The following is a 24,177-nucleotide window of genomic DNA, read 5'->3' on the forward strand; positions in this document are numbered from 1 at the left end:
GTATACTTAACTGAACGATTTAGCTTCCAATATATAAATAGGAAATGACCCTATATTTGTATATAATGTTATTCTCCTTGAGCTCCTTTCAACAGAATTAGATTTTGCAAGAACTTTAGAGTTCTGAGTAAAAAAATAAATAATTTCTTGAATCATATGAATTTATATGTTGTAAGCTTTTAGCTCTTTATATGCATAGTAGGTAACTATCAGCAATCCGTTTGTTAATTAGTCAACTTTAGAACAACTGATTCAATGGTTGGCCTTATCTTCAAATGCATGCAGTTGATCATATAATACGGGTCTCTCATTGCTACCTTTAACAGCATTAGCCTCCGGAAGCACTTGATCAAGACTCGAGTGAACAAAAAAAAAATGATGGGTACCCTTAAGGTGTCCAACAGTAGTTTATACATATTTTCGAAGTTCCTAGTAATTTGTATGGTGATGATGATATCTTTGGTTGATTCAAGTTATTCCTTGTGTGATTTTGAGGCAATCTTCAATTTTGGTGATTCGAATTCAGATACGGGTGGGTTTCATACAAGCTTTCCTGCACAGCCTGCTCCCTATGGAATGACTTACTTCAAAAAACCAGTGGGGCGTGCTTCTGATGGAAGGCTTATTGTTGATTTTCTCGGTAATTAATGGACCAATTGTTATAAACTTAAAACATTTTGAGTTGCATGTTTTTAATTTTTAACTTGTCTGTTGAGCTTGATATGTTATTAATCAGAGCTTAATAGGCATTGGTTCTTAATGTAAAAGTTTGAGTTTAATTCTGCTATGTTAATGTACAAAGTAGTATTACTCTCCAAACTATCATAAAAATGAATAAATTTATCATATGTGATCATTTATAATTGAATGATGATATAAAAACTTTTTACACTATTTGTGTATAAACTATTTAGTTGAAATTTATATTATCAATTAACTAAAAATCATTCTTGTTACCAATTTTAAGATGATTATTTTAAAAACCAATAAAGTTAATTACCCTACATAATAACAATTGAATAAAAATGTAAAGATCCTTTAAGCTGTCATAGCATATATTATTGATTCTATTAAATATTTGATATGGTATTTTGGTGTTGAACATGCAGCTCAGGGTCTTGGATTGCCATATTTGAGCCCATATCTGCAATCAATTGGATCAGACTATACTCATGGGGCTAACTTTGCGTCTTCAGCCTCCACTGTGATTCCGCCCACAACTTCCTTCTCTGTCAGTGGGCTAAGTCCATTTTCCCTCTCTGTTCAACTCAGGCAAATGGAGCAATTCAAAGCCAAAGTTGATGAATTTCATCAAACAGGTACACAGAAAATGTTACTAGAAACTTGCATTTGTTTATATAAATAATAATAATGTACTCATCACATACATGTTCTTTCCATGCATGACACAGGAACAAGGATATCATCTGGAACGAAAATCCCTTCTCCAGATATATTTGGAAAGGCCCTTTACACGTTCTATATTGGGCAAAATGACTTCACTTCCAAAATAGCAGCCACTGGTAGTATTGATGGAGTGAGGGGCAGCCTTCCTCACATCGTTTCACAAATCAATGCTGCTATCAAGGTTTGAGTATATCAAGCATATTATGCAATCATATTTTAGACGATTTTTGTATTATATATATATATATATATATATATATATATATATATATATATATATATATATATATATATATATATATATATATATATATATATATATATATATATATATATATATATATATATATTCATTCAACCAGGTTGGCACATTAGTAACATAGGAGAGGTCAAAATTATATATGACATGCCAGACTATTTTAATGATACATTTTTAATACTAGTACAAGAAAGTTTCACACCATTAGAATAGTAATTTACCAACAACGATTAACATAATTGGTATTGACTTGTGTTTCTTAACTAAGTGGTTCAGGATTCGAATCTTAACTTTGGATATAGAATAAACCATGATAGGAGGGAAATATCTATCTTTTATGCGCCCACGGTTCCCAATAAACATAGTCAGGACTTCCAATGAGAACTACTTGATACTAATATCATGTCAGAAAAAAAAAAGAATAGTAATTCAAAAAATTAAGCATTATTTATTTGTTTCCAATTTTTGTAGTGATGCAATTTCTCTTTTTAGGAGCTATATGCACAAGGGGGGCGTGCATTTATGGTATTCAATCTTGGTCCTGTGGGATGCTATCCTGGATACTTGGTGGAGCTTCCTCATGCTACTTCCGACTATGATGAGTTTGGATGCATTGTTTCTCACAACAATGCTGTAAATGATTATAACAAACTGTTGAGGGATACATTGACTCAAACCGGAGAAAGTTTAGTAGATGCTTCCCTTATTTATGCGGACACACACTCTGCTCTCTTGGAGCTCTTTCACCACCCCACATTCTATGGTACAAGCACCTTCTCTTGTCTTGTTTAGTTTAACAATGATCTTATGAATGCTCCTTATGAATTATGACACATACACATTAAACATACACCCTTTTTAGTCATTATTCACCAACAAATATTAGCACTCTTACAGGATTGTCTATAGTAATCTTAATCGCTGATGAGAAAATTAACAATTGATATTTCAATACAATTATGATTTGTCATACATGTACACGTGACGGTTGATGTTCTCATAAATGATTGAAATTACTTATACATGATTATGATTATGCATGAAATCAATTTTATTACCAAGTGCCACATACTGATTCCACATGGGTAGTGCTGATTTCTGGTTTCAATTTGTTTTGTTGGAGCAGGACTAAAGTATAATACCAGAACATGTTGTGGGTATGGAGGCGGTGTCTACAACTTTAACCCTAAAATTTTGTGCGGCCATATGCTAGCAAGTGCTTGTGATGAACCCCAGAACTATGTGAGCTGGGATGGCATCCATTTCACAGAAGCAGCAAACAAGATTGTTGCACATGCCATTCTAAATGGTTCTCTTTTTTATCCTCCTTTCCCTCTTCATAAACACTGTGATCTCCAACCTATTGGTTGATCCAGTGCTTGCAGCTAGGGGTCTTTCGTATTTACCGATTAAGCTATTTTGAAATGCTCAGCTATCATATTGTTAAATAATGTTTTGGTTTGTGGGTGTCCGGTGTCACTTTCATGCTTGTGTGTAATAGTTTGAACAAAAACATGTTACTTCTTGGTATCATTACTATTTGATGAAAAAGAAAAAAAAAATCAAATACAAGTTAAGCTTTGATAAATTTCTGACACTGCTGAACTAATTGGCATTCAGAGTTGTCCTATCTTCCTAGAAAGATTGCTAAAAGTATGTTGTAATGTTTTGTCCTATCCAATGATTGTCACATTTATCAATTTATGAACACTTAAGGGTGTGAAAGACAAACCAAGCTGCAACAACTTTGGCACTTCGTGCGAAAAGATGTGGCAATCTTGGTCGAAGAAATCTCTTTTAAAATTCATAATTCCTAGGAAATTCATGTCTAAGTAAACATTAAGCTTAATGGTTAGAAGCAGTACAGCGCAGCCAAGCAGGGACTTCTAATTACTAGTTTAATAAAAAATTAAACAAATGTAAATGCTCAGAAGAGCCAAGTTTGCCGTCCAACATATAATGCAACAACTAGTGCACATATATAGACAAGAGAGAAGAATACAAAGGGGGTGGTAGGGTGTGACCTGTGTAATTTTTTATTTTTTTTGTTTATCTGTGCATAAATTCCTAATAAAGAAATTTAAGTGAAAACAAAACGTGACATGAAAGAGCTATTGACACCTATTTATGATGATGACTATATAAGTTTATATATATATATATATATATGCTAAATTTGTTTTTAGCTGTACTGAACAATTGTTTTGTTGATAAGGACCAAATTCAAAACCAACAACATCTGTGTACTCATAATCATTTGCATGAAGTAAATCAAATACTACAAGAGAGAAAGGGGGAAAAATTGGATCACCAACGACTAATGAATGGAATTTTAATTCTCAAGGGTTGGTTGGGTTCTAAGCATTGAAGCTGATGGCAATTTAGATTCTCCTATCCAAAATGTATCAAAAAGCTCACCTCCTTCTGAATTCTTCTCCATTTTTCTTATTCTTCTCTTCTTGGCCTCCTTAACTAAAGCTAGCAAGATTAAAACCAATATGACCAACCCAGCAAAACCTATTACAAATCCCAACACCCACCATTTGGTAAATCTCTTGCTATGACTCCGGGTATTAGGTTCTTTTGGAGAAGGAAAAGATGGAACTACAAGAGTGTAGTGCCCTTGGCTATATACTTCACATACATATGGCTTAGTCATGTTTTTGAATTTCACCAACCCGCCAGCTCTAAACTTGGCACAAATTGGTGTGTCATTTTCCCCATGTTGATCAACATGAGGAAACCGAATTCTGATAGGGTCACCATGGGTGGTAAAGTTAATCTTCTCATCTACAAATGCTGTTTCTGAAGAACTATAAGCCATAACACCAAAAACTGAAGCCACCATTGTGTGGTTAGGCACATTGTAATAATTAGAAGACCAATTGCCCAAGTTTTCAAACAAAATAGCTATCCTCTTCGCATTAGGCTGCAGTACAATCCGCGGTGGAAGATTGAAGGAACTATAATTCATTCCTCTTGACCATAAAGAGAAACTGCGCAATCTAACAACTGAAACTTCCATTCCTGTGAAGTTAGAAGGAAGGTAAACATTGGATAGCACACCTTTTCTAAGCCTTTCTGTCTCTTTGTTCGCTTGCTTGCGAAGAAAGTCATCTAACGATTCACGGTCGTAAAAATAAGACTGTGAGCCACCTACCAAACATGACAAAAACAAAGACAATGTTACCAATTTAACTTGCCACCATCTATGGAGCCCCATGAATGTCACCCCAGAAGCCTTCTTCTGTCTCTATTAACGCTGAATCCTTCAATGGCGGCTTTCATGGAAATCCATGGATGAACCAAACCCATTGAAGCTTTTATCATGCACTAATCATCAGTGGAAGGACAAGTTTTCTCACCACAGGCACAAACTACGCTTTCTTTTCTTCTGATTTGATTAATGAAATGAAACTCAATCAGAATCCTTAATTCCCTAACCAAGTATTATGGCAGACTTTGTTTCTCTTCCCTCTTCCTACAAGAGAGTTTCTTATAACACAGATGAAGACTACTATGAAGATTCCTTAATAATTAATGATGTAATGAAGTGGTTGAGAAGTTAAAACCTGTACCACCTTATACAAAATGATTAGATTCCCAACAAAGGGAAGAGAACAAGGGTCTGAATTCTTCAACTCTTGTTATGTATGTGGACATTCTATTGGAGTTTCTTGTGCCTAGAAATCTGGTGAGTGTGTGTGTGGCTGTGGGGAAATTAATGAGGCGATGAAATATGAGTTGAGTTAAGATGTTGTATTGTAATGACATTGGTCAACAAATGAAAAGGGGCATGGAACCTTTCAGTTGGTGATGCCTAAGGGGATGGTGGTGTTAATTAATTTGTTATTGACTACTTTGTCATTATTAATTATTGGATTCTTCAACGACAAGGATATTTATTTAGGTGCATATTTTTGGTCCCTTTCTTGCATTCTATTTTAGAGTTTTTGGTCAAGGGAAAAAAAAAGGAGCTGGTCAAGTGGTCATCAACTGTGCCAACGAGGACTTAGGTGGAGCAATCACATACAATACAAAGGGCGGAAGCCATGCATCTCCAATGCCTATTTTAGGTAAATGATTCGTTGGGGCGGCAATTTAGTTGGTGAGTTTTTAAATGATCAGTTAATTTTAGTTAATTTTTGTTGTCATTTGTCAAGGAGTAATTAGTGTGGTGAAGTTATAGCTGTACTAAACTATTTTTTTAAAAATGTTTTTTCAAAAATTCTAATATTAAACTCTCTAATTTTATCTTAAAAAAATACAATTTCTAGAATGACATGTGAGGAATTAGTGTTAGAATTATGGTATAATGTTGCCACTTAAGTCAATTTTTTCATGTCAAATTATGTAATGTGTTTAATTTCACATTCAAGAATTGATTCTAAGTTTAAAATTGATTTTAGATAAAATTTCATATCATGTTAGAAAATAGTTTAAAATTGATTCTGATCTATAATTATTTTGAGTAGAAGAAACTTTAGGAAACTTTTATGATGGATTATAAATTTTATATTGAATTTTATTCTTAATTTAATTTTAGGATAAAAATATTCAAACATAAATTAGGTCACTTTAAGATGTCAAAATCCAAACATGCTACTATTTAGACAAGAGATTTTTTGACAAAAATAAAATTTTGGTCAAAGGGTTCAGTTTTAAATTTGAAATTTTAACAAAAGAAGCCCATTTGCAGATTATGCTCTTTAAAATAAAAGGCCACAACAACCAATCTTGTCAATCCAAAGAGGAAGTCTAAATTTTAATGATGACATAGGCCGTTCGAACTCCAAATCATATCTACCAGCTCACGCATAAAAAGCTTTGTTAATGTGATCTAAGAATGGTTTCAATTGTGTACAGCCACTAAATACTACTAGTAATTGATAAGTTATTTAATGGAGTAAGCTGCACTTTTTTCTCTTTATAAATACTTAAATTTTTTGTTAGAGGTATAAATACTTAAAGTATTACACAGCCTTCCTTTTATTTTAAGACATTGCACATTTACACTCACCTTTACTGGAGAGGAAGGTAAATAAGATAATTTTTCTACGTTACATTCAACATTATTGGTAAGTTATTGTTAAACCCCTGCCATCAAATTCGAGAAGTTTTTTTTTAAACAAAATTCGAGAAGTTAGAAGATGAAACTAAAATTTTGGATGAAATTTCAAAAGTAATGACGTGATTTTTTTTTTAGCAAAATAATAACGTGTTTAAGACTTAATATTTTTAAGTCCTAAAATTAATGATAGTGTACAAAATTTATTGTTGATGCCTTTCAAAGTTGTTATATTAAAATAGCCTAAAGTATAACATATTTCATCCGTAAGACGAAGCGAAAATTTTGAAGTTAAAGGGGAGGAACCTGTAATTTAGTCATCTATCAAGGAGAAAAGTATACTTTAGCTTAAATTTTATTAAAAACAATTTAATGATTGGTTTATATCAGAGAAAACAGGTCAGAACCACTCCGAATATTTTGATCTATTACCTTATTACAAATGATCTTTCAGTCTATCATGGTCAAGACACAGAAGAAATTGATCCCATATATGATATATTTCCGTGTTCTATACTCATATATGACTTAAATTTCTTACAGTGAGGAAGTGAAAGGATAATGGTTTCCATTCAGAGCCATATACGTAAAATTTGCTACATTATTTTTAACAATGAAATGGGTTCATTACAGGTTGAGAGGAATTCTATTCTACTTCAAGGGATACATATGACTCTTATACATGAGATAAACAGCACAACAAAAACAAATGATGCTCACAGAAGATAAACTTGACTTGGTACCTGCTAACACCACTCTATTCAGTTCCAGTAATTTTCTTCTTCAGTGACTCAATGTCTGTAGCTAGCTCCTTCCTGCTAGACTGTATACAAATACACATAAATTACTTGTAAGATGAACACCGGATAAGGCATGCGTTCCAGAAGTAGAAAACGGTAAGTGGATTCCATGGAAAAAAGAAGTGATCATTCAATACAAAAATATTGACACCAATGCAAGGCTTGATATACACAAAACCACCACTTATGTCCACACAACAAAACGTGTTAGATTCTAAAATCTAAAATAGTAAAGTATTTGTGCCTTCGTGGTGTATTTTACTTACCTTAAACAGAAGGTATCGGTAGACAAACCATCCAGTGTACCCTAGCCCCACCAACTCCATAATCTTTGGAAGCTGAAACATAAACAAAATAATTTCAGATTGGTTAGCCAAGCTTTATATAGCATAAAAACTCAAGCATATAATATAACATGGTAAAAGTGAAGAGTGATGGCTTACCAAGGGAACAGAGTTGATGGCGCTCACAAGAATCGACGATAGCCAAACAGCAACTAAAGCCCCACCACCATAAAAAAGTACTGTGGACTTGTTTTCAAGAGCATCCCACTGACAATGATAAATGGAGGATATTATTTACACTTAGTTAAAACTTAACATAATGTTTGGTTGGAGGGGAGGGAAATGGATAGAAAATAGGGGAAGAAAATCCCTACCCTCCTTTGAACCAAACAGTATGTAAAAGAAGGGTTGGCAAAGAAGAAATTAGAATCGCAAGATCGAGGATTTGCTAAGAGGAAGTTCAGGATAAAACCAAATTGTTGAAATCAGACTAGTAGTAAATTTCTTGCCTTTTCCTTCAAATCTGTGAACACCTCATTGGCATCTACTGAGGATGATTCCTCTGAAGAAGCTCTGGTCTGAAGCAGAGAAGATTTTCGGGACACTGAAAAAGGGGAAATAGAAGAAAACATCTTAGAATTATTAAAAGATGAATAAATAAATCAATATATAAATACATAAAAACAAAGATATAAAAAAGCAATATAGCCAAGCTCAATAAAGACAACATTGAAAATGCAACAAACGGCGAATATTACTACTCAGGGACACACTAAAACTACAGATACAGAAAGCTTGACCAAGTGTGCAAGACTCTTAGACAAGTATTAATTTGTGGTGAGCATTAATAGCTCCATTCATATAGCAGAAACTAGCTTAATTTTCTGGATCAAACTTTGGTCTTAGCCAAGTGCATCCACTCCATAAGATGTTTAGTACCCTCAATTTCAAAATGCAGAAGTGTTTCAGTTGCCCCACAAGACAATGAGCATCACCTTGGACATAAATCCTGATTGGATAAACTTCTCAATAAGCACTTATAGGAGAAGAAAATAAGAAAGTAAATTGAGATAAGTTACCACTCCTCGATTGATATCTCTGTAATTTGTTTTTGAGGGGGGCTCAAGCCCCTTTGTTTACAAAAATATACATTAAGTTTCTCACATAAGTTAAAAATTAGCCTATACATCAATTAAAATCAGCTTTAGAATAAGCTATATGAAAGAGCTTCTGTATATAGTTAATTTTAAATTTAGCTTATGGGAGAAAATAAGTTTTACTTTCTTATTTTCTTTTGTAAAAGCTTTATTGAGAAGTTTATCGAAACAAAGGCCACAGTCGAGATTATCAAAACATGGAATAAGTTCAAATTTCAAACAAGGTACATGACAATCCTACCTCTCACTTAATCCTCTCATCCACTTTAGAAATCTAAGAGTAAGAACTTTAAATAATAAGAATAAAGGAGAAAAATACATAAGAAGAAATGAGGGGGGAGAGACATACATTATTCCATGAGTGAAACAAGATATAAGAGTTGGACAGCAGCTTATTAATGCTGACATGCCTCAAATTTAAAATATAACAATGTTAATAATAACCATACTATCTATGTCAAAATAATAAAGCAATATACTTTATCAGTTTGGGCCCATGTGGATAAGCTTATCCAGAAGCACTTTTAGAAAAAGAAATTAAGAAAAAAAAAAGTTTCTCCATAAGTTAAAAATGATCTTATAGAGAAGTTATATGAGAGAGTTCCTATAAATTAGCTTATTCATAAGCTAATTTTAGCTTATACAGAAGCTTATTTCATTCTTTTCTTCTTATTTTTTCCTCTCCTCCTAAAAGTGCTTATGGGGAAGTTTATCCAAATAGGCCCTTTATATTTTATTTTTCTTTCTCATTTCCCTGAGTCATTTCTGCTGAAAGCAACTTTGACATCTCTCCCAACAAGAATTTGAACGACTAACCTCTAGACTCAACCCCGTTAGTAAATCAAAGCAAATCTAATCGAGAATTTTACACCCCATTGATTAGAGTCACCAAAACTTACACCTTTTAGTGTCTTAATTTAAGAGGAAAAAAAGTTAGAAGATTAAAACCACAAGGAAAATGAGATATAATAAAATAAAAATGTAAAAAAAGAACAAATGCATAAGAAAAAGAGAATACCTGAGAAGTGGTTGAGGGAAGATAAGAGCAAAGTGGTTTTAGTGTTGGTGCCGCGAGGAGGCAGAGAAGGCAAAGCAGAGCAGCGGGTAACGTTGGTGGCGGTCGGAATCCTAGGTGGGAGTAGCACCGTCACTGCCGCCGCCGCCGCCATTTATTTATTAATTAATAAATTACTTTGAGAAAATGTGATGTGTATCACTCTATCTATCCCCAAACCAAAAAATTGGAACTTTGGTTCTCTACTCCCTTCAATATTTATTTAATTAAAAAAAAGAAAAGAAGGACATGCTGTTATCCACTGCCATGAGACAATCTGGGACACGTGGTCCAACCTCGCTCCCTCATTGGCCACTTCCCTATCTTCAAAATCCACATCCCATTAGCGTATCTGCGTCGCAGGGTGTTCACGGGTTTGGACATTTTTTGAATCCGACCCGATTGAATCTAACATTTGATCTTCTTTAATTTTAGGTAATTTATGTCGAAGAATTTAATTGATATTTTTATTAATTTTTTTAATCATATTTTTTTGATAAAATTCAAACCTGAAACATTACTTAAAAAATCAAATTTAATATTACTTGAATTAACGTATTTTTTTATATTTAAGATCATAAATTTGATGACTTAACATGTTAAGTGCATTTTACTTTTTAAATGTTATTCATATATACACATAGAGAGAAATGATTATAGGATGATGACATAAAAATTTTTATTAAAAAATTAGCTTGACCACAATGTGAAATTGTTTTCCCAAAAATATTTTACAACGTAAAAATGAAAAAAATAAATAAATAAAAGAGAGGTGAGAAATTTACCTATAAACAATAATTTGTATTATAAATGTAAATAATAATTGAGTTATACCATTTGGATAAATATATATTTTATTTGTATTATTGGAGTAAAAGATTCTCCCTGTACACCCCAAAAGAACACGGTGAAATAGCTAAACATATTTAGTTAGATTATAACAATACACTCGTTTAATTTTATTTTCAAATATTACTTTTATTTTTTAAAATCCAACTAAATAGGATTTATCAGACAATTACTGGAGGGTAATACAAGACACAAAGCACAATGTAGAATTGAAAGAGAACTTGAACAAGAAGAAAATAAAAAAACTGCTTTTGTCTTTTTGGTTTTAAAGTATATTCTTTGTAAGGAATTTTCAAAACTTAATAAATTTTGGATGAAAATTTGATTGTTAAATAGTGCAAAAGTATCTTAGAAAACAATCATCCAAAAAGAAAAAAACGAGAAGGGAATCAAACCTTCTCTTAATCTACATCCATGACTTGATTTTTCGGTTTTTAAAGTATTGTTTTCAAAACAATTTTCAGAGTTTAATAAATTTTGGATGAGAAATTAGTATAATAATTATTTTAAAAAACAGCTTTACAAAAACAAAATTGAGAAGGGAATTATACATGCGCTCAATCCACCGCGATGACTTGAAAAAATGAGTGCTGTTTCCTGTATTTTTTCTGGAATGAATTTTTTTTTAATCTTTTACATTGATAATTTCAGAAGCCAAAAAAGAGAGCATATTCTGAAATTTAATTTTACGTCTTGGATTAATCATTAAAAAAAGACAAAAACGAATGCAGAAAGCAATAGTCACTTGAAATTTTCCAATCTTTCCTGGGCCAGCCCAGTGAGTTGTTCTTCTTTTGGACCGGCCCATATTCCACTATCAACACCCTCCTCTTCTCCTCTCTTGCCCTACCCTCCAAAACCCACACTAAAACCCTGACTCCAAAACCACCATCTCCCTCTCCCTACATCACAAATCCGCCATCGACCCATCACTGGAACCATGCTCCGCCTCCTAAAGCCGCAACCTTTCCCCTCCGGGCACCAACTCCGCACCGTGAGCGGCACCGCAAAGGGAAAAGCCAAAATCAAAGCAGGCCAAGCCCTAAAACGCTCCCGCATCACCACCAAGAAACCCGGCTCCGCCATCGCAGCAGGCTTACCCATGTCTCGCGAGCGCCAAGAGCGCGAGCGCCTCTACGAAAAGTGCCTCCAAGCCCCAACCCCTCTCCGCCACCTCACCCCAAAGCAGCGCGAACGAGAATCTGAGCGCGAGAAATTGGGTCTCGTAAGCAAGGACCGCCAGCGAGAAATCGACATGATGAGGCGAAAAGACGACAAATTTAGGGTTTCGGAGAAACCCACGATAATTGGGACACCTGGGTTGGATTATGTAACCTTAGGGCTTGTGGATGCGGAGAAGTTGCCGAAGTATGGTTTGACGGTGGAAGATGGGAGGAGGTTGGCGAAGGAGTATAGTAGGGTTTTGATGAGGAAGCATAGGGCGAGACAAGCTGCAGAATCGAATCTTTTGAGGATGAAAAAAGAGGCTATTGAGGCTTTGCCTGAAGGGTTGAGAGAGGCTGCTTTGGTTCCTGATTTGGCTCCTTTTCCGGTGAATCGGTTTATGGCGACGCTTACGCCGCCTATCGAGGGTTACATTGAGCAGGTTCGGGAGGCCGCAAATAGGATCAGTGGAAAGGAGAAGATTAGGTGATTTTGTGTTTTATGAATTCTGTCCACTGTTGAGTGGAATGGATTGGGATAGAATGGAATAACAAATGTCATTGTTGGACTGATTGGAATAGGATGTATAATGTGATGAAAATGAAATATATTTCAGTTTGATGCTTTTTGTTATTGGTGTTGTTAGTTTGAGATTTTTTGGAATGGAACTAACTTACTATTGTTTAGAGGCGCGATGAAATGGTGTAAGGTGCTTTACATTGTTTGAAGTTGGATCAGATATGATGTAAGCTGCTTTACATTGTTTGAGATTTTGGATGAAATAAATTGTGATGTGATGATGATTTTGTTTTTCCTTTCTCATTTTGAGGTGTTCAGTGGAAGAGTGATCCTATATAAAATGATCTAAAAACACCGTATTTTTTATTTTTATCAGCAAAAATACTATTATATTAGATATAACCAGCAGTACAAGAGGTACTGTTCAAAATACAAATCAGCGCCACGATATGCAGAAATATGGTATCCCAATACAAGCTAATAAACAAGAATAAGGCTATCATACATCTGACTGTAAGCTTGGTATATAACTACCCAGTATCTATAGAATACCCCCACCCCCCCCCCCCCCCCCTATTACAAAAACCATCCCTGACTTAAAACACCATATACTGGCAGGAAAAACTTCACAAAAGGCTTGGAGTTTGTGTTTGCTTTATACAGTTCTAGAATTTCATGTTGGCAAGCTTGACTCATTTTTGGTTTGATTCATACCATAATCACCTGTTCTTACTGTTCTATTCCTTTATCCAAAGATTCTCATGGACAAGAGGTATTGAATTGAAAAGGTGAGCAAAAATTACTTACTACTAGTCTTGGATCTATCTTTGAGAAAGGAATCACTCATTGTAAAGGAGTTTTCCTCATGTTCATTTGTTCTCTCGTAGTAACTGATACTCATTCTTTCCTCAATTCTGTATTCTTCTTAAAACTCTACTTCTATCACATTCTGCTGTTTACTTGAGTCTCTAAACTTTGGGAACAATAACAGAATGGATCAGCCGCCATGTGCTTATTCTCTCCAATTAATTTTATTCTTTTCTCTAGCATTCCCTTTGCTCCTATTATTCTTCATCGCCAACTTGGGATCATATACACTGTTTCCATTGTGAGTTTTGATGCTACTGCAACTTCGTATTTTTTAAAGAAAATTAAGTCATTGACAATTTCTTTTTTTGATAAGATGGAATAGTATTCTTCTTTTATCTCATCGTAGTAGCTATAATAGTCAGTTGGCTCTTTCAAAAGAAATCTTAACCTTAGCTTTACCCACAAATTATTTTGAACCGAAGATTCTTTGGAGTTTCAAATGGTAGAAGCACTCTTTATTGTGAGCATATATGGACTCTAAAATTTTTGCTGCAGAATCATAGTTTAGAGGAATAATTCCTGACGCCAAGTCTTTTTGTATTTTCCTTTTGATAATAATGATGTGATTCATGCGAATGACTAAATCACGCTTTTGCTTTTTATTATATAAACTCGAATATTGGGCCATTTATATAATTATGAAGTGCTTGATCAATTTTAGTACTTATATCTTAAGCCTTGATATCTTAACCTTGGCAGCACAAATCACTGATTCTTCAACTCTAACGTGCATTTTTATAATTTTGTTTTTGAATTAATGGAAGTGGCCTCAGTATTGTCTAATGTTTCAGAATGAGGCATAATCGTAATGTGCACGTGACATGTGTTCAGTGATCTGAGGCATTTTACTGTTGAGGTTATATGACAGTTTGGACCAGCGATCACCGAGGAAGAAACTTGCATACTCTCCTCTGACGTGGTTTCAAAACATACCGTAACATAGACACATTTTTCAAACACGTTCAAAGGAAGCCAAAACAACGTTTGAAATTATTTGGCCAAGTAAATTTAGAACCTGCCTCTTAACACTTAACCATGCTCTACATCTTCATCATCCTGTAGTTGCTAGTGATAAGCTGTAACAGTATGATGCATTCCTGCTTAAAATCCTTGCTTATTATGAATGGCGTTCCTATATAGTTAGTGCAGTCTGATCTGAATTAAGCATGATATAATTTATAATTCTATATCTATATTCACTTACATTTATGAATTTTTTTTTTGCTGAATACTTACATTTATGATTTATCATCATCGTATGTCCAAAACAACCAGGAGTAAGCTATAATTCAGATGGCATCTCCACCATTAACCACCATAGATATACGTTTCATAATTTACCCCCACACCATAACTACAAACCGAGCAGAAAATGCAGACACTGACAAAAATCAACTGAATAAACAATCAATTTCATCTTCAAGCTAATTGTCCTCTCTAGTCCATAAAATAATCAAACATTAGTCAATTTAGTCCATAAATTGATGTATTTTTAGTAAAGTTTTAAGAACTTATTTAAAAAGATTTTTAAATATTTAAGGAATTACTTAGTTGATTTCTAATACTTATAGGACTAGCTAAATAGTTTGTTTTACTTTAAGAACCATTTAAGAGAGAATAATACTTCAAAGATCTAGTGGTTTACTCAAAATCAACCACTCCAACAAACAACTAACTACCTAGGAAATAAAATTCCATCATATATCTAACAGGTGGAAATTAGCCTACTCCAATGATTTCCCATCACTAATTTCCCACACAAATGATTTCACAAATAAAGTTATAGCCATCAACACAAACATAACTACTCCAAAACCGTCACAAGAATTACATTCAAACCACACTTCCTGATGACCCTATATGCTTGGAAACAAAGACAATGTCCAGGACAGTTTCAAACACAGTTTCCAATTCAATAATAATAATAATGAAAAAAAAACAGAAGATGAGTAGATCAAAATCAGATATCTTCACCCTCATTTCAACACCCCAAAAGCAAAGACCAAGGTCTTAAAACATGAGATTTGGTTCCTCTAAATTAAATAAAGATACAATAGTTGATGAGAAAACCAATTATTGACATTCTAACACGTGCATGGCTTGTTATGTATGTAATATCAACCATTGATTTTCTCATCACCTATTGAGATTACTTTAGTGAATTGGTCACTTTAGAGGACCTGGATCCTAAAAAATTGTGGCCGCAACATCAAAGGTTTTCAAGTCTTTGCAATTGCTACTGTGACCACATCAGCTGCATTTGTTTGCAATTCTGTATGAAAGTCCAACCACGACTGCAATTTAAAACCTTGGCCAAAACTATTGCCAACTACTATGAGGCTTGTTCGGATAATCTTCTCCATAAACACTTCTAGGAGAAGAAAATATGAGAAGGAAAACTGAGAGTAGCTTCTCTGTAAGCTAAAATCAGCTTATGCATAAGTAAAAGTTCAAAACTACTTCTACTTCCAAAGCAACATACTCTTCCTTATTTATCTAGTACATTAGAATTTGCAATTGTACATTGAAATTCACAAAAGTAGTTTCTCTTAACTTTAATCACATAAACAACCAGAACAAAAGAATCATCAAACAAGCTCCAAACAGAACAGTGTAGTAACTATAACACCATATAACCGGCTCTTAATTCATTGAAATCCATTCACCATATCCATGTGCCACAGCACAGAGAGACAACAGCATCAAAAAGAACATACAGTTAATTCATCACCACATGATAACAATTTTTTATATAATCTCAAGCAAAAACAAAAAAGCAAAAAAAAAGGAAAGAGCAAGGTCAACAGCAACCAAAACCAAAACCCTAATTATTTGTATTTGTTTCAAATCTTATCAATATCCTCATCCTCGAACTCAATATAATCATTCCCGGAACCGTCCTCCTCCTCATCAAGGCCGGCATCGATGCCCTCGTTGAGCCTGGTGGTGTCGGGAAGCTCGCCGTAGGCCTTGAGGAGGCGGGCCTCATCGGGCATGTACTTGAGGATGACGTCAGCCTTGTCGTCCTGGTAGTCACGGAGGCCGACGAGGATGATGTCGCCGGCGGCGATCCAGACCTTCTTGTGCATCTTGCCGCGGATATGGCAGAGGCGCTTGGTGCCGTCGATGCACATCGCTTCGCAGCGACCGTTTCCGAGCATTCGGAGAACCTGCGCGTATTCCTGTCCGTCCTCCTTGAATACCAGCTCCCGCTTCTCGTCGTCCGCCTCGTTCTTACCGCGCTTCCGGTTCTTTCCTCCCTTTCCCTTGTTCTTCGGCATCCCAAACCCTAGCTTTCAGATTCTCTGCCTCTACTTTGGAAGAGTTTTTTTTTTTTTTTTGTTTCTCTGTTTCAAAAATGGACAACAATTTGCTTTGCGTTGCGACGTTACAGGGGAATACCAATTAGGGGTGGGTTTCAATGGACCTTATTGCCCCTCCTAAACGTTACTTTCGTCCCTCTGGGATACGGTGCCTGCCTTGTATAAAATAAAGTTTTTATAGGAGTTAAATGAAATAAACATGTAATTATATTTTAAGTTATATGTTTTATTACATTATAAACATGTAATTATGTATATCAACATTGTGTCTATATCTCTCATGTAAAAACCTTTGTCTTCCTTCTTTTTGCCAGCACGGTTTATGTTGCCTAATGCCTTCCTTTTACTAATGTTATGTTGGTGATGTATTTCCAACAGTTCTTACAGATTTGGAAAATTTGTTGGTGATCAAAAGTTTTGGATTTTTATTTTATATTTGCAACATGCCACTAATTGGTGATGGTATTTAGAGTTTTAGATTCATGTTATACAATTAATAGAGTTTTAACTTCATGTGTGGGTGAATGGAATAGAGTGAAAATGGAATAAAATAACATCACAATACCATTATTTTTTTTAGAAGATCACTATACCATTGTTGATGAAATGGTGTAATGTTTTCATTGTATTAGGGAGATTAATGGATAATAAGTTGATTTCATCCCATTCCATCCTATATCTCTCAAGTTTTATATTTTTTATGGTGTTGGGATGGAGTTTAGATGAAATGGAATGAAAGCATCATGTCACGTCACATCACTTTATTTCATTTCATTATTTTTCATTAATCCAATCATAATGTATCTTCCTATAATTATCATGACTTAAGCGGTAAAACCATATTAATCATTCCGTGAAATAATTTGCCAGTCTAATTTCCTTTGAGTACTTGATTTGCATAGTACATACTGACAACCAAATAATTCATTGCAAAAATATTATGTTGCACCATGCTGAATTTTCTTTCATTGATTTGAATTGAGGTCAGAAGGAATAACGCCACACACGCAGTAGTTTACAATGTTAGCATACTAAGAGCAAGTTTGTGTCACAACAGTGAATAGTTTTAGAATGTATGACCCACACATATTAGGAATACTATTTTGAATAAAGTCAAATGACTGTTAAAATTTGAAATTTAAGTTTGCTCTGTCAATTGTTTATTATCTCAAAATTATAATGCAAGTAAATGTTCTTAGGAGGAGAACCATCATAGAAGAATCATGAGAAGACTGTTTTTGTCTCATCTCTTTTCTATTTTATTTTAAGTGGCATTTTTTTACGATAAAATATATTTTTGGTCTTTATAGATATTGAAATATTTAAGATTTATTCCTGTAAAATTTTAAGTATGCTTTTCATTCTAAAAAAAATATGTGATATTTTAATTTGAAGATAGTATCGGATCTTCTGAATTTAATTCCGAGTCAAAATATTATATATTTATATTTTACAAAGACGAAAAATATATTCAAAATTTTGTAAGAATATATTTTGAACATTTTCATATTTAAAGGAAAAATAACATATTTTAATTTTTTTTTAATAAAAGTAATGGGTGACTTTAGAAGCGGCGTTAGAGGTTTGTACTTGATATTCTATTCTTCTCTCATTTCTTTTCTCATAACTTGTCTGTTTTATTTTAAGTGACGAGTAATGTTGAAGTTTGTACTTATAACAAATACTACTAGATGAATTACTTAATACATGTCTTTTTATAACAAACAATTGCTCATTGTTAAGTATTTCCTAAATGAGCAAAGGTTCCTTTTTAGTGCTTTGTTTTCAAGGCAAGACACGTGGTCTGCAACTTGTTTCTTAATCCCATTTTTTATGCGAAGTTTCGAAATCAAATTCTCGTATGAAAATAACCCAGTTTCCAAAATATATGCGGACATGAACATCAGACAATGGCTGAAAAGTGACAGGTGCGGTGCAAAATCAATCTTACTTCTACTCGTATCTTCCCAGGGAACTCTGATTTAGTGCCATATATGTACAAAACATTATCCTTCTAAGGAGATTACTATATTTCAATGAATTCCCGAACTTTCTAAATTTAGATCCTTCGTTAATCAAGAATTGGATTCCATATCTTAATTCTAAATTCTTATCCTTTGTTCTTTAATAGAATCAGAATAGGATTCCTGTCCTGCAACATGAAAGAACATCACATTACGCATTGCGCAATTAACAAAACATGCTTCTTCATGCTCTCACCATAAAAATATTCTCATGTTCAAAATTTGTGTTTATTTCTTATTAAGAGATGTAACAGCATGTTTAAGAAAGTAATTTGTGAAACATCAAATAGACATTTTTAAAAAATTTCAAATGTATTCTTAAAACCCGTAAATATAAAAATAAAAACAATTATATTCGATACCAAGTTTTTAACGTTAAAATAGTGAAACTGAAATTTAATACCAAAGAATCCATTCTGCTGAGCTTGTACGCACTCCTTTTATCATTGCCAAGACGAATGCTAGCCCAGTAAATAAACGATTTCAAGGAATAATCATCCGAATTCGACCATGAAAATTTGAAGGACGACTACCATTGGAAGAAATTTTTCTTAAGAATAAAACTGAAAATGTAGGAAGTATTTGATTTCTACTTGATTTTTTTTATAAAAAAAATTCTGAATTTACCTACACAAAGATTACACACACAGTTAGTGATGGTGCAATGTATATGTACTCCCTCGGCCTCCTGATACCTTACCCGGAATATTATAATAAACGATATAATAAAGATAATATTATCTTATCGAAATAACAATATATATATATATATATATATATATTAAAATTCTTGAGATAGAGTTTTTTTTTATCCATAAAAATTAAATTTATAAAATTCCCACATTTTATTTAATTAACTTATGTCAGTAGAGTTTAAATTTTTTCACAAGTATCGTCGCACTGGAGAAAAGTTCCAGACACAGACAAAGATATATACGGCTCAGCACCACAAAGGAAAATTACAACCGCACCCACCTCAGACAAGTAGAATATAAAATAGAGTGAGAAATAAGGGGAAAAATTGAACAAGATGAAAACAGAAAAAAGATGATAAAACTTCTCAGCTATTACTGTTTTGTTTTTTAAAATACTTAATTAAATAATTTTTTTTACAACTTAATGAATTTTAGAAAGAAAATAATTTTTAGTGCAAAATTATTTTATATAGCAACTTCTAAAACCAAAAATGAATAAAAAAAACAACCAAGCCCTTAATATTTATTTTTCTTTATACCCCATTTTGATTAAATCCTTTAGTGCCCCCTTAGCGAAAACGACTGATACTATGTCAGGTGTGATATCAAATCCGACACTTAGAAACCGATTATGAGAAAATCACGGAAAATGGAAGGCAGGTTCACTTAACCTAGAATCCTAGATAACATATAACGGTCCTAGTTATATCTTCTCAATCACAAGCAACACTAGCCACTTTAGTGCACATGCCTGTATATTTAAGCTTTTGATAGATTACTCATTTACTTGTGTCAACAGAAAATGAGAATTCGAGATCTAAAAAAAGGTCAAGGCTACCAACTGGAATAGAATGTGAGTTTACCACTAGAAATTGGGGTCAGTGTTTGATTGTGAGCTCAGCCCTAAGGTGGAGGACACCATTGATAAAGTAAAGACTATCCTCGGCCATGAACGAAGTCCATGGAATAGCAAACAAGTTTCTATAGCCGACGGCCTTTCCCCCTGTGAACACGTAGTTGCCTTTGTACTTGCTAACAAATTCCTCCGTCGGCCTAGACCTCGCAGCAAACTCATAGTCGACGGCGAAGCTCACTGAGCCCTTTTCCTGCATTCCCAAAAACAGCCCAAAGCAATGGAAAGAGCTTTGTTGGTCCATGTTGCAATGTGCTGATAGGAAAAAACCTTGTCCACCCAAATGGAATGCCTGAGAATAAACCCGGCCGGACGGGAACAGGTTGTTACACTCCTCCCGCTTTAGATCCAAGTACACCACACACTGCTGCCGGGGAAGTTCGAATTCTACCACCTTCACGGGGCGGTACTTGTATGCCCTCTCCACAAAACGACGGTTTGAAGAAGCGGAGTCTTCTGCTGCCAGCGACCGTTGGCGGTGCGGAGCCTCGGCCTTGAAAAATAGGCCCTCGAGTACAAGCTTGGATGCAATGTCATGGTCAAAGTCGGAACAGGTCAAGACCTTCTTAAGCTTTCGGCAGGTCATGTAAGGGAAGCGAATTAGTCGTGCAAGCCGGGCACCCAGGACTTCTCGCCTATCTTCCAGTTTAGGGTACTGCTGTCGAGACCACTTCAACACAAAATCATATACAGCATCTTCTGATGCGACCTGGAGATCATCACTAGACAATATTGCCTCTACTCCAGCTAGGGGCAAGGCCATAACTTCTTCCTGGAACCTGGTCATACACAAGATTTATTAGCATTAAAAACAACATCTGACACTAAGATGAACACAACGAAAAAATGGCAACAAAAGAAATAGGTGTTTTCCAAAGGAATGGACAGTTAAAACAAATTATTGCAAATAAGAGAGAGAAAAGTGTTTTCCAAAAGAATTTTTGTCATGAGATACCATAATAGAAAAAGCCTCTCTAAAATGTTTATAACCTATTTACTAATAGCATGTTTGGGGCACATCTCTGAAATGGGTAAAATAACAGGTTATTCAAATGCAGGACCAAACACACTACAACTGATTAACCAAAAGTAGCAGCCATCCACCAAAAGTATTATCTACAAGGGGACCACTTATTAGATGTAACACACACACACACTGGAATCATTTCTATGAATAGTATTTTGTTCCCCAACTCTGACCATTCTCCAACAACAAGAGCAATGGAAAGAAATTCAAACAAAATACAATAAATTACAACTGAAATCAAAATTTTAATACCAGCAGCTAACAAAAGATGCAGGATGCAGCAGGAGTATATAATAACTTAATACAAGTAAAAAAATCAGATCAAAACAAGGGTTTGTTTGTAATGCTTGAGTATCAGATAATGTAACAGAAATTAAAATAAAAGGGCAAACACTTACTTGGTTATATCCTTGTATCGACCAGCAAGATACTGTTTTGCAGCATCAGTCAATGGTTGGACTGCATCAGCCATTAAGACACTAGAAGGAAGCTCCAGATAAAGCAATGCAGAGTCAGGTGTCATAGGCATATTCCGCAATAATCGGCTACAATATCTCATGCATGAAGCAACTTCAAATTTATCAGCAGCCATCAACACATCCAGCAATGCAGGTGCCGTAGTAGTGGTCAAGGTATTACTGTACATAAAATTCAGTAGCTCCATGAGAGCAACCTCTTCTGCAACATGAAAATAAGTATGGTATTTGTATAAGATAGCCATTTGAGGAAAAACAAAAATGCTTGCAAATAATCTAAAAATTTTATTCCTATGTTTATACCAGAGGCATTAATTCTGAGGGTGACATGTCTTTGCTCAGACTCCTTCATCCCATTTGAGAAAAGCTGCAAGAAGTAAATAAACACAGCTAAGCAACCATATTTTTGGCAAAAATATTCAAATAACCCTATAATTTATAAAGAAGAAAGACCTTCATCTACCTTATAGAAGAAAGGACTCTTAGCAGCCAGGATAGGAGAACTGATATGCAGTGTTTTAACTCTAACAACTGCACCTGCAGAGCAATCCATGCTCCAGTCTGAATCATTACTGTTTGTAGCTTCATCACCTACATTAACCACAACAAACTCAATAGTATTCATAGAGCAGAACTGCTACCTTCATACTTAAGAAAAGAAGGAACCAATGGATATCCATATCCGTTACTCAGAAAGGGAGAATACCATACTCTCTGGTAACACCCAAATTTCTCTATTAAATCACACATTAAATCATTTATCAATTTACAGTTAGATTGGAACATTTCAATGAGAAAAATGTAGGGTTCTCAAAAAACTATGCAATTGGAAAACCATTTTCTTCTCATTTTTGGCTTTAAAAACCATTTTCTGAAACAATTTTACACTACTTAGCAGTCACTTTCTCATCCAAAATCTATTAAGTTTTGAAAATTGATTCCAAAAAATGTATTTAAAAAACCAAAAACAGCTAGGAGATATTTTTCCGGTTTCATCTAGTTCAAGCGCTCCCTCAATTCCAAACTCTACTCTTGGCTTACACCACCCTCGACCAACTGTCCGAGTGTCTGGAGCCTGGACAACCTTATTCAGTTACACTTTGAAAACTATAATTTGTGAAAATAAAAACCAAAACACACTCTTAGCATAACATTTTTAAGGCATTCAATTCAAATACCAGAATGAGGTTCTTCAACCATTGCATCAGGCTCTTCATCTTGATTCTCACACTCATCCACTTCAGATTGATGCCCGTTCAAAACTTGCTCATCTGGCACCGAAGCAAGATCCACACCTGCAACCAACCAAAAACAGCATACATATGCATATTAGTCATAGCATGAGAAAACACGCTCTTCTACGCAAACAACATCTAACATAGTAAACATACCCTTTTCAGTAAAAAAAAAATCAAATTCCCACAAAAAAACACAATTAAAATTTCCAATTTTAACACTTTCATGGTCCCATTTTTTTCTTCTAATTTTGTATGAAACACGTTGCACGTGTAAAATCACACCCATTTCCACTTCTACCAGTGAACAATTCCAGAAACCCTAAAAGTTTTTTCTTTTTTTTAAAAAAACAGGAACAGAGAGAGAGAGTGGGTGAGAGAGAGAGGACCGTTATCCTTTTTGATATCCTCGCGGCGGCGCTTGCGGTGGCGGGCCCAGTCGGCAATGGTGGCGCAGGCGTCGGAATCGGGGCGGGCGTCGACGGGGTCGTTCATAATCTCGATCCGGAGAACCCTGTCGGAGAAGTTGCTGTCGTTGAAGGCGAAGGCGAAATCGGCGTCGGAGGTGCCGCCGCCGCCGCGAGACCACTCGGACTCCATCGCCATGACCGGGTCAAACAGATCCGAATTCGAATTCGAATCCTTCATGTGTGTCTGTTCCTCCTCCCAACGTACGCAGAATCGAACCTAAGAATAAAGATAAGGTCCAAAAACAAAACGAGAAACGGTTTTCGCTTTTGAAAGGTTTATTACGGAAAAGTGAAGCGGAGAGAGAGAAAGAGCGTGACAGACAAAACACTCAGACTAATAAGAAGAGATCAAAGCCATGACTCCAAAGTAAAAATATATATATATGCTGAAGTATACTTCTTAACGTATAAAAATAAAATACTTCTTCCTCCATTTCATTATAATTATTCTTTTAAAATGTTTTATATCAACAAAAAAAAATATTAATTTTATCAAATTAATTCTGTTAGCATTGACTTAATTTTAATTTTTGTTGCTCTAATCATTAATATCATAAAAATATAAATGAAATTAAAAAAATTA

General features: G+C 34.5%; 6 protein-coding genes across 6 annotated transcripts; 2 read left to right on the forward strand and 4 right to left on the reverse strand.

Annotated features, from left to right (window-relative positions):
* Positions 1 to 305: 305 nt before the first annotated feature.
* On the forward strand, positions 306 to 3,254 carry LOC100814956 (GDSL esterase/lipase At4g01130). The gene is made up of 5 exons (XM_014768849.3): positions 306 to 640; positions 1,110 to 1,319; positions 1,413 to 1,588; positions 2,159 to 2,429; positions 2,793 to 3,254. Exons 1-5 carry the CDS (start codon positions 376 to 378, stop codon positions 3,035 to 3,037), a joined length of 1,167 nt encoding a protein of 388 aa, XP_014624335.1. The 5' UTR covers positions 306 to 375; the 3' UTR covers positions 3,038 to 3,254.
* A 133-nt stretch (positions 3,255 to 3,387) lies between these two features.
* On the reverse strand, positions 3,388 to 7,135 carry LOC102669881 (uncharacterized). The gene has a single exon (XM_014768850.3). It carries the CDS (start codon positions 4,887 to 4,889, stop codon positions 3,999 to 4,001), a length of 891 nt encoding a protein of 296 aa, XP_014624336.1. The 5' UTR covers positions 4,890 to 7,135; the 3' UTR covers positions 3,388 to 3,998.
* A 182-nt stretch (positions 7,136 to 7,317) lies between these two features.
* Positions 7,318 to 10,383, reverse strand: LOC100775367 (protein CURVATURE THYLAKOID 1A, chloroplastic). The gene is made up of 5 exons (XM_003548549.4): positions 9,994 to 10,383; positions 8,328 to 8,422; positions 7,978 to 8,085; positions 7,801 to 7,872; positions 7,318 to 7,557 (listed from the first exon to the last, which is right to left on the reverse strand). The coding sequence occupies exons 1-5, from the start codon at positions 10,142 to 10,144 to the stop codon at positions 7,492 to 7,494; spliced, it is 492 nt and encodes a 163-aa protein (XP_003548597.1). The 5' UTR covers positions 10,145 to 10,383; the 3' UTR covers positions 7,318 to 7,491.
* Positions 10,384 to 11,712: 1,329 nt separating this feature from the next.
* Positions 11,713 to 12,675, forward strand: LOC100778582 (uncharacterized). The gene has a single exon (XM_003548553.5). The coding sequence runs from the start codon at positions 11,819 to 11,821 to the stop codon at positions 12,530 to 12,532; it is 714 nt and encodes a 237-aa protein (XP_003548601.1). The 5' UTR covers positions 11,713 to 11,818; the 3' UTR covers positions 12,533 to 12,675.
* A 3,373-nt stretch (positions 12,676 to 16,048) lies between these two features.
* LOC100780715 (eukaryotic translation initiation factor 1A) lies at positions 16,049 to 16,899 on the reverse strand. The gene has a single exon (XM_003548555.5). The coding sequence runs from the start codon at positions 16,710 to 16,712 to the stop codon at positions 16,275 to 16,277; it is 438 nt and encodes a 145-aa protein (XP_003548603.1). The 5' UTR covers positions 16,713 to 16,899; the 3' UTR covers positions 16,049 to 16,274.
* Positions 16,900 to 20,181: 3,282 nt separating this feature from the next.
* On the reverse strand, positions 20,182 to 23,947 carry LOC100817612 (BTB/POZ domain-containing protein POB1). Its single transcript, XM_003548544.5, has 6 exons — positions 23,514 to 23,947; positions 23,068 to 23,184; positions 22,353 to 22,480; positions 22,193 to 22,256; positions 21,812 to 22,091; positions 20,182 to 21,165 (listed from the first exon to the last, which is right to left on the reverse strand). Exons 1-6 carry the CDS (start codon positions 23,770 to 23,772, stop codon positions 20,352 to 20,354), a joined length of 1,662 nt encoding a protein of 553 aa, XP_003548592.1. The 5' UTR covers positions 23,773 to 23,947; the 3' UTR covers positions 20,182 to 20,351.
* Positions 23,948 to 24,177: the final 230 nt, after the last annotated feature.

Source organism: Glycine max, chromosome 16, assembly GCF_000004515.6.
Source record: "Glycine max cultivar Williams 82 chromosome 16, Glycine_max_v4.0, whole genome shotgun sequence".
NCBI lineage: Eukaryota > Viridiplantae > Streptophyta > Magnoliopsida > Fabales > Fabaceae > Glycine > Glycine max.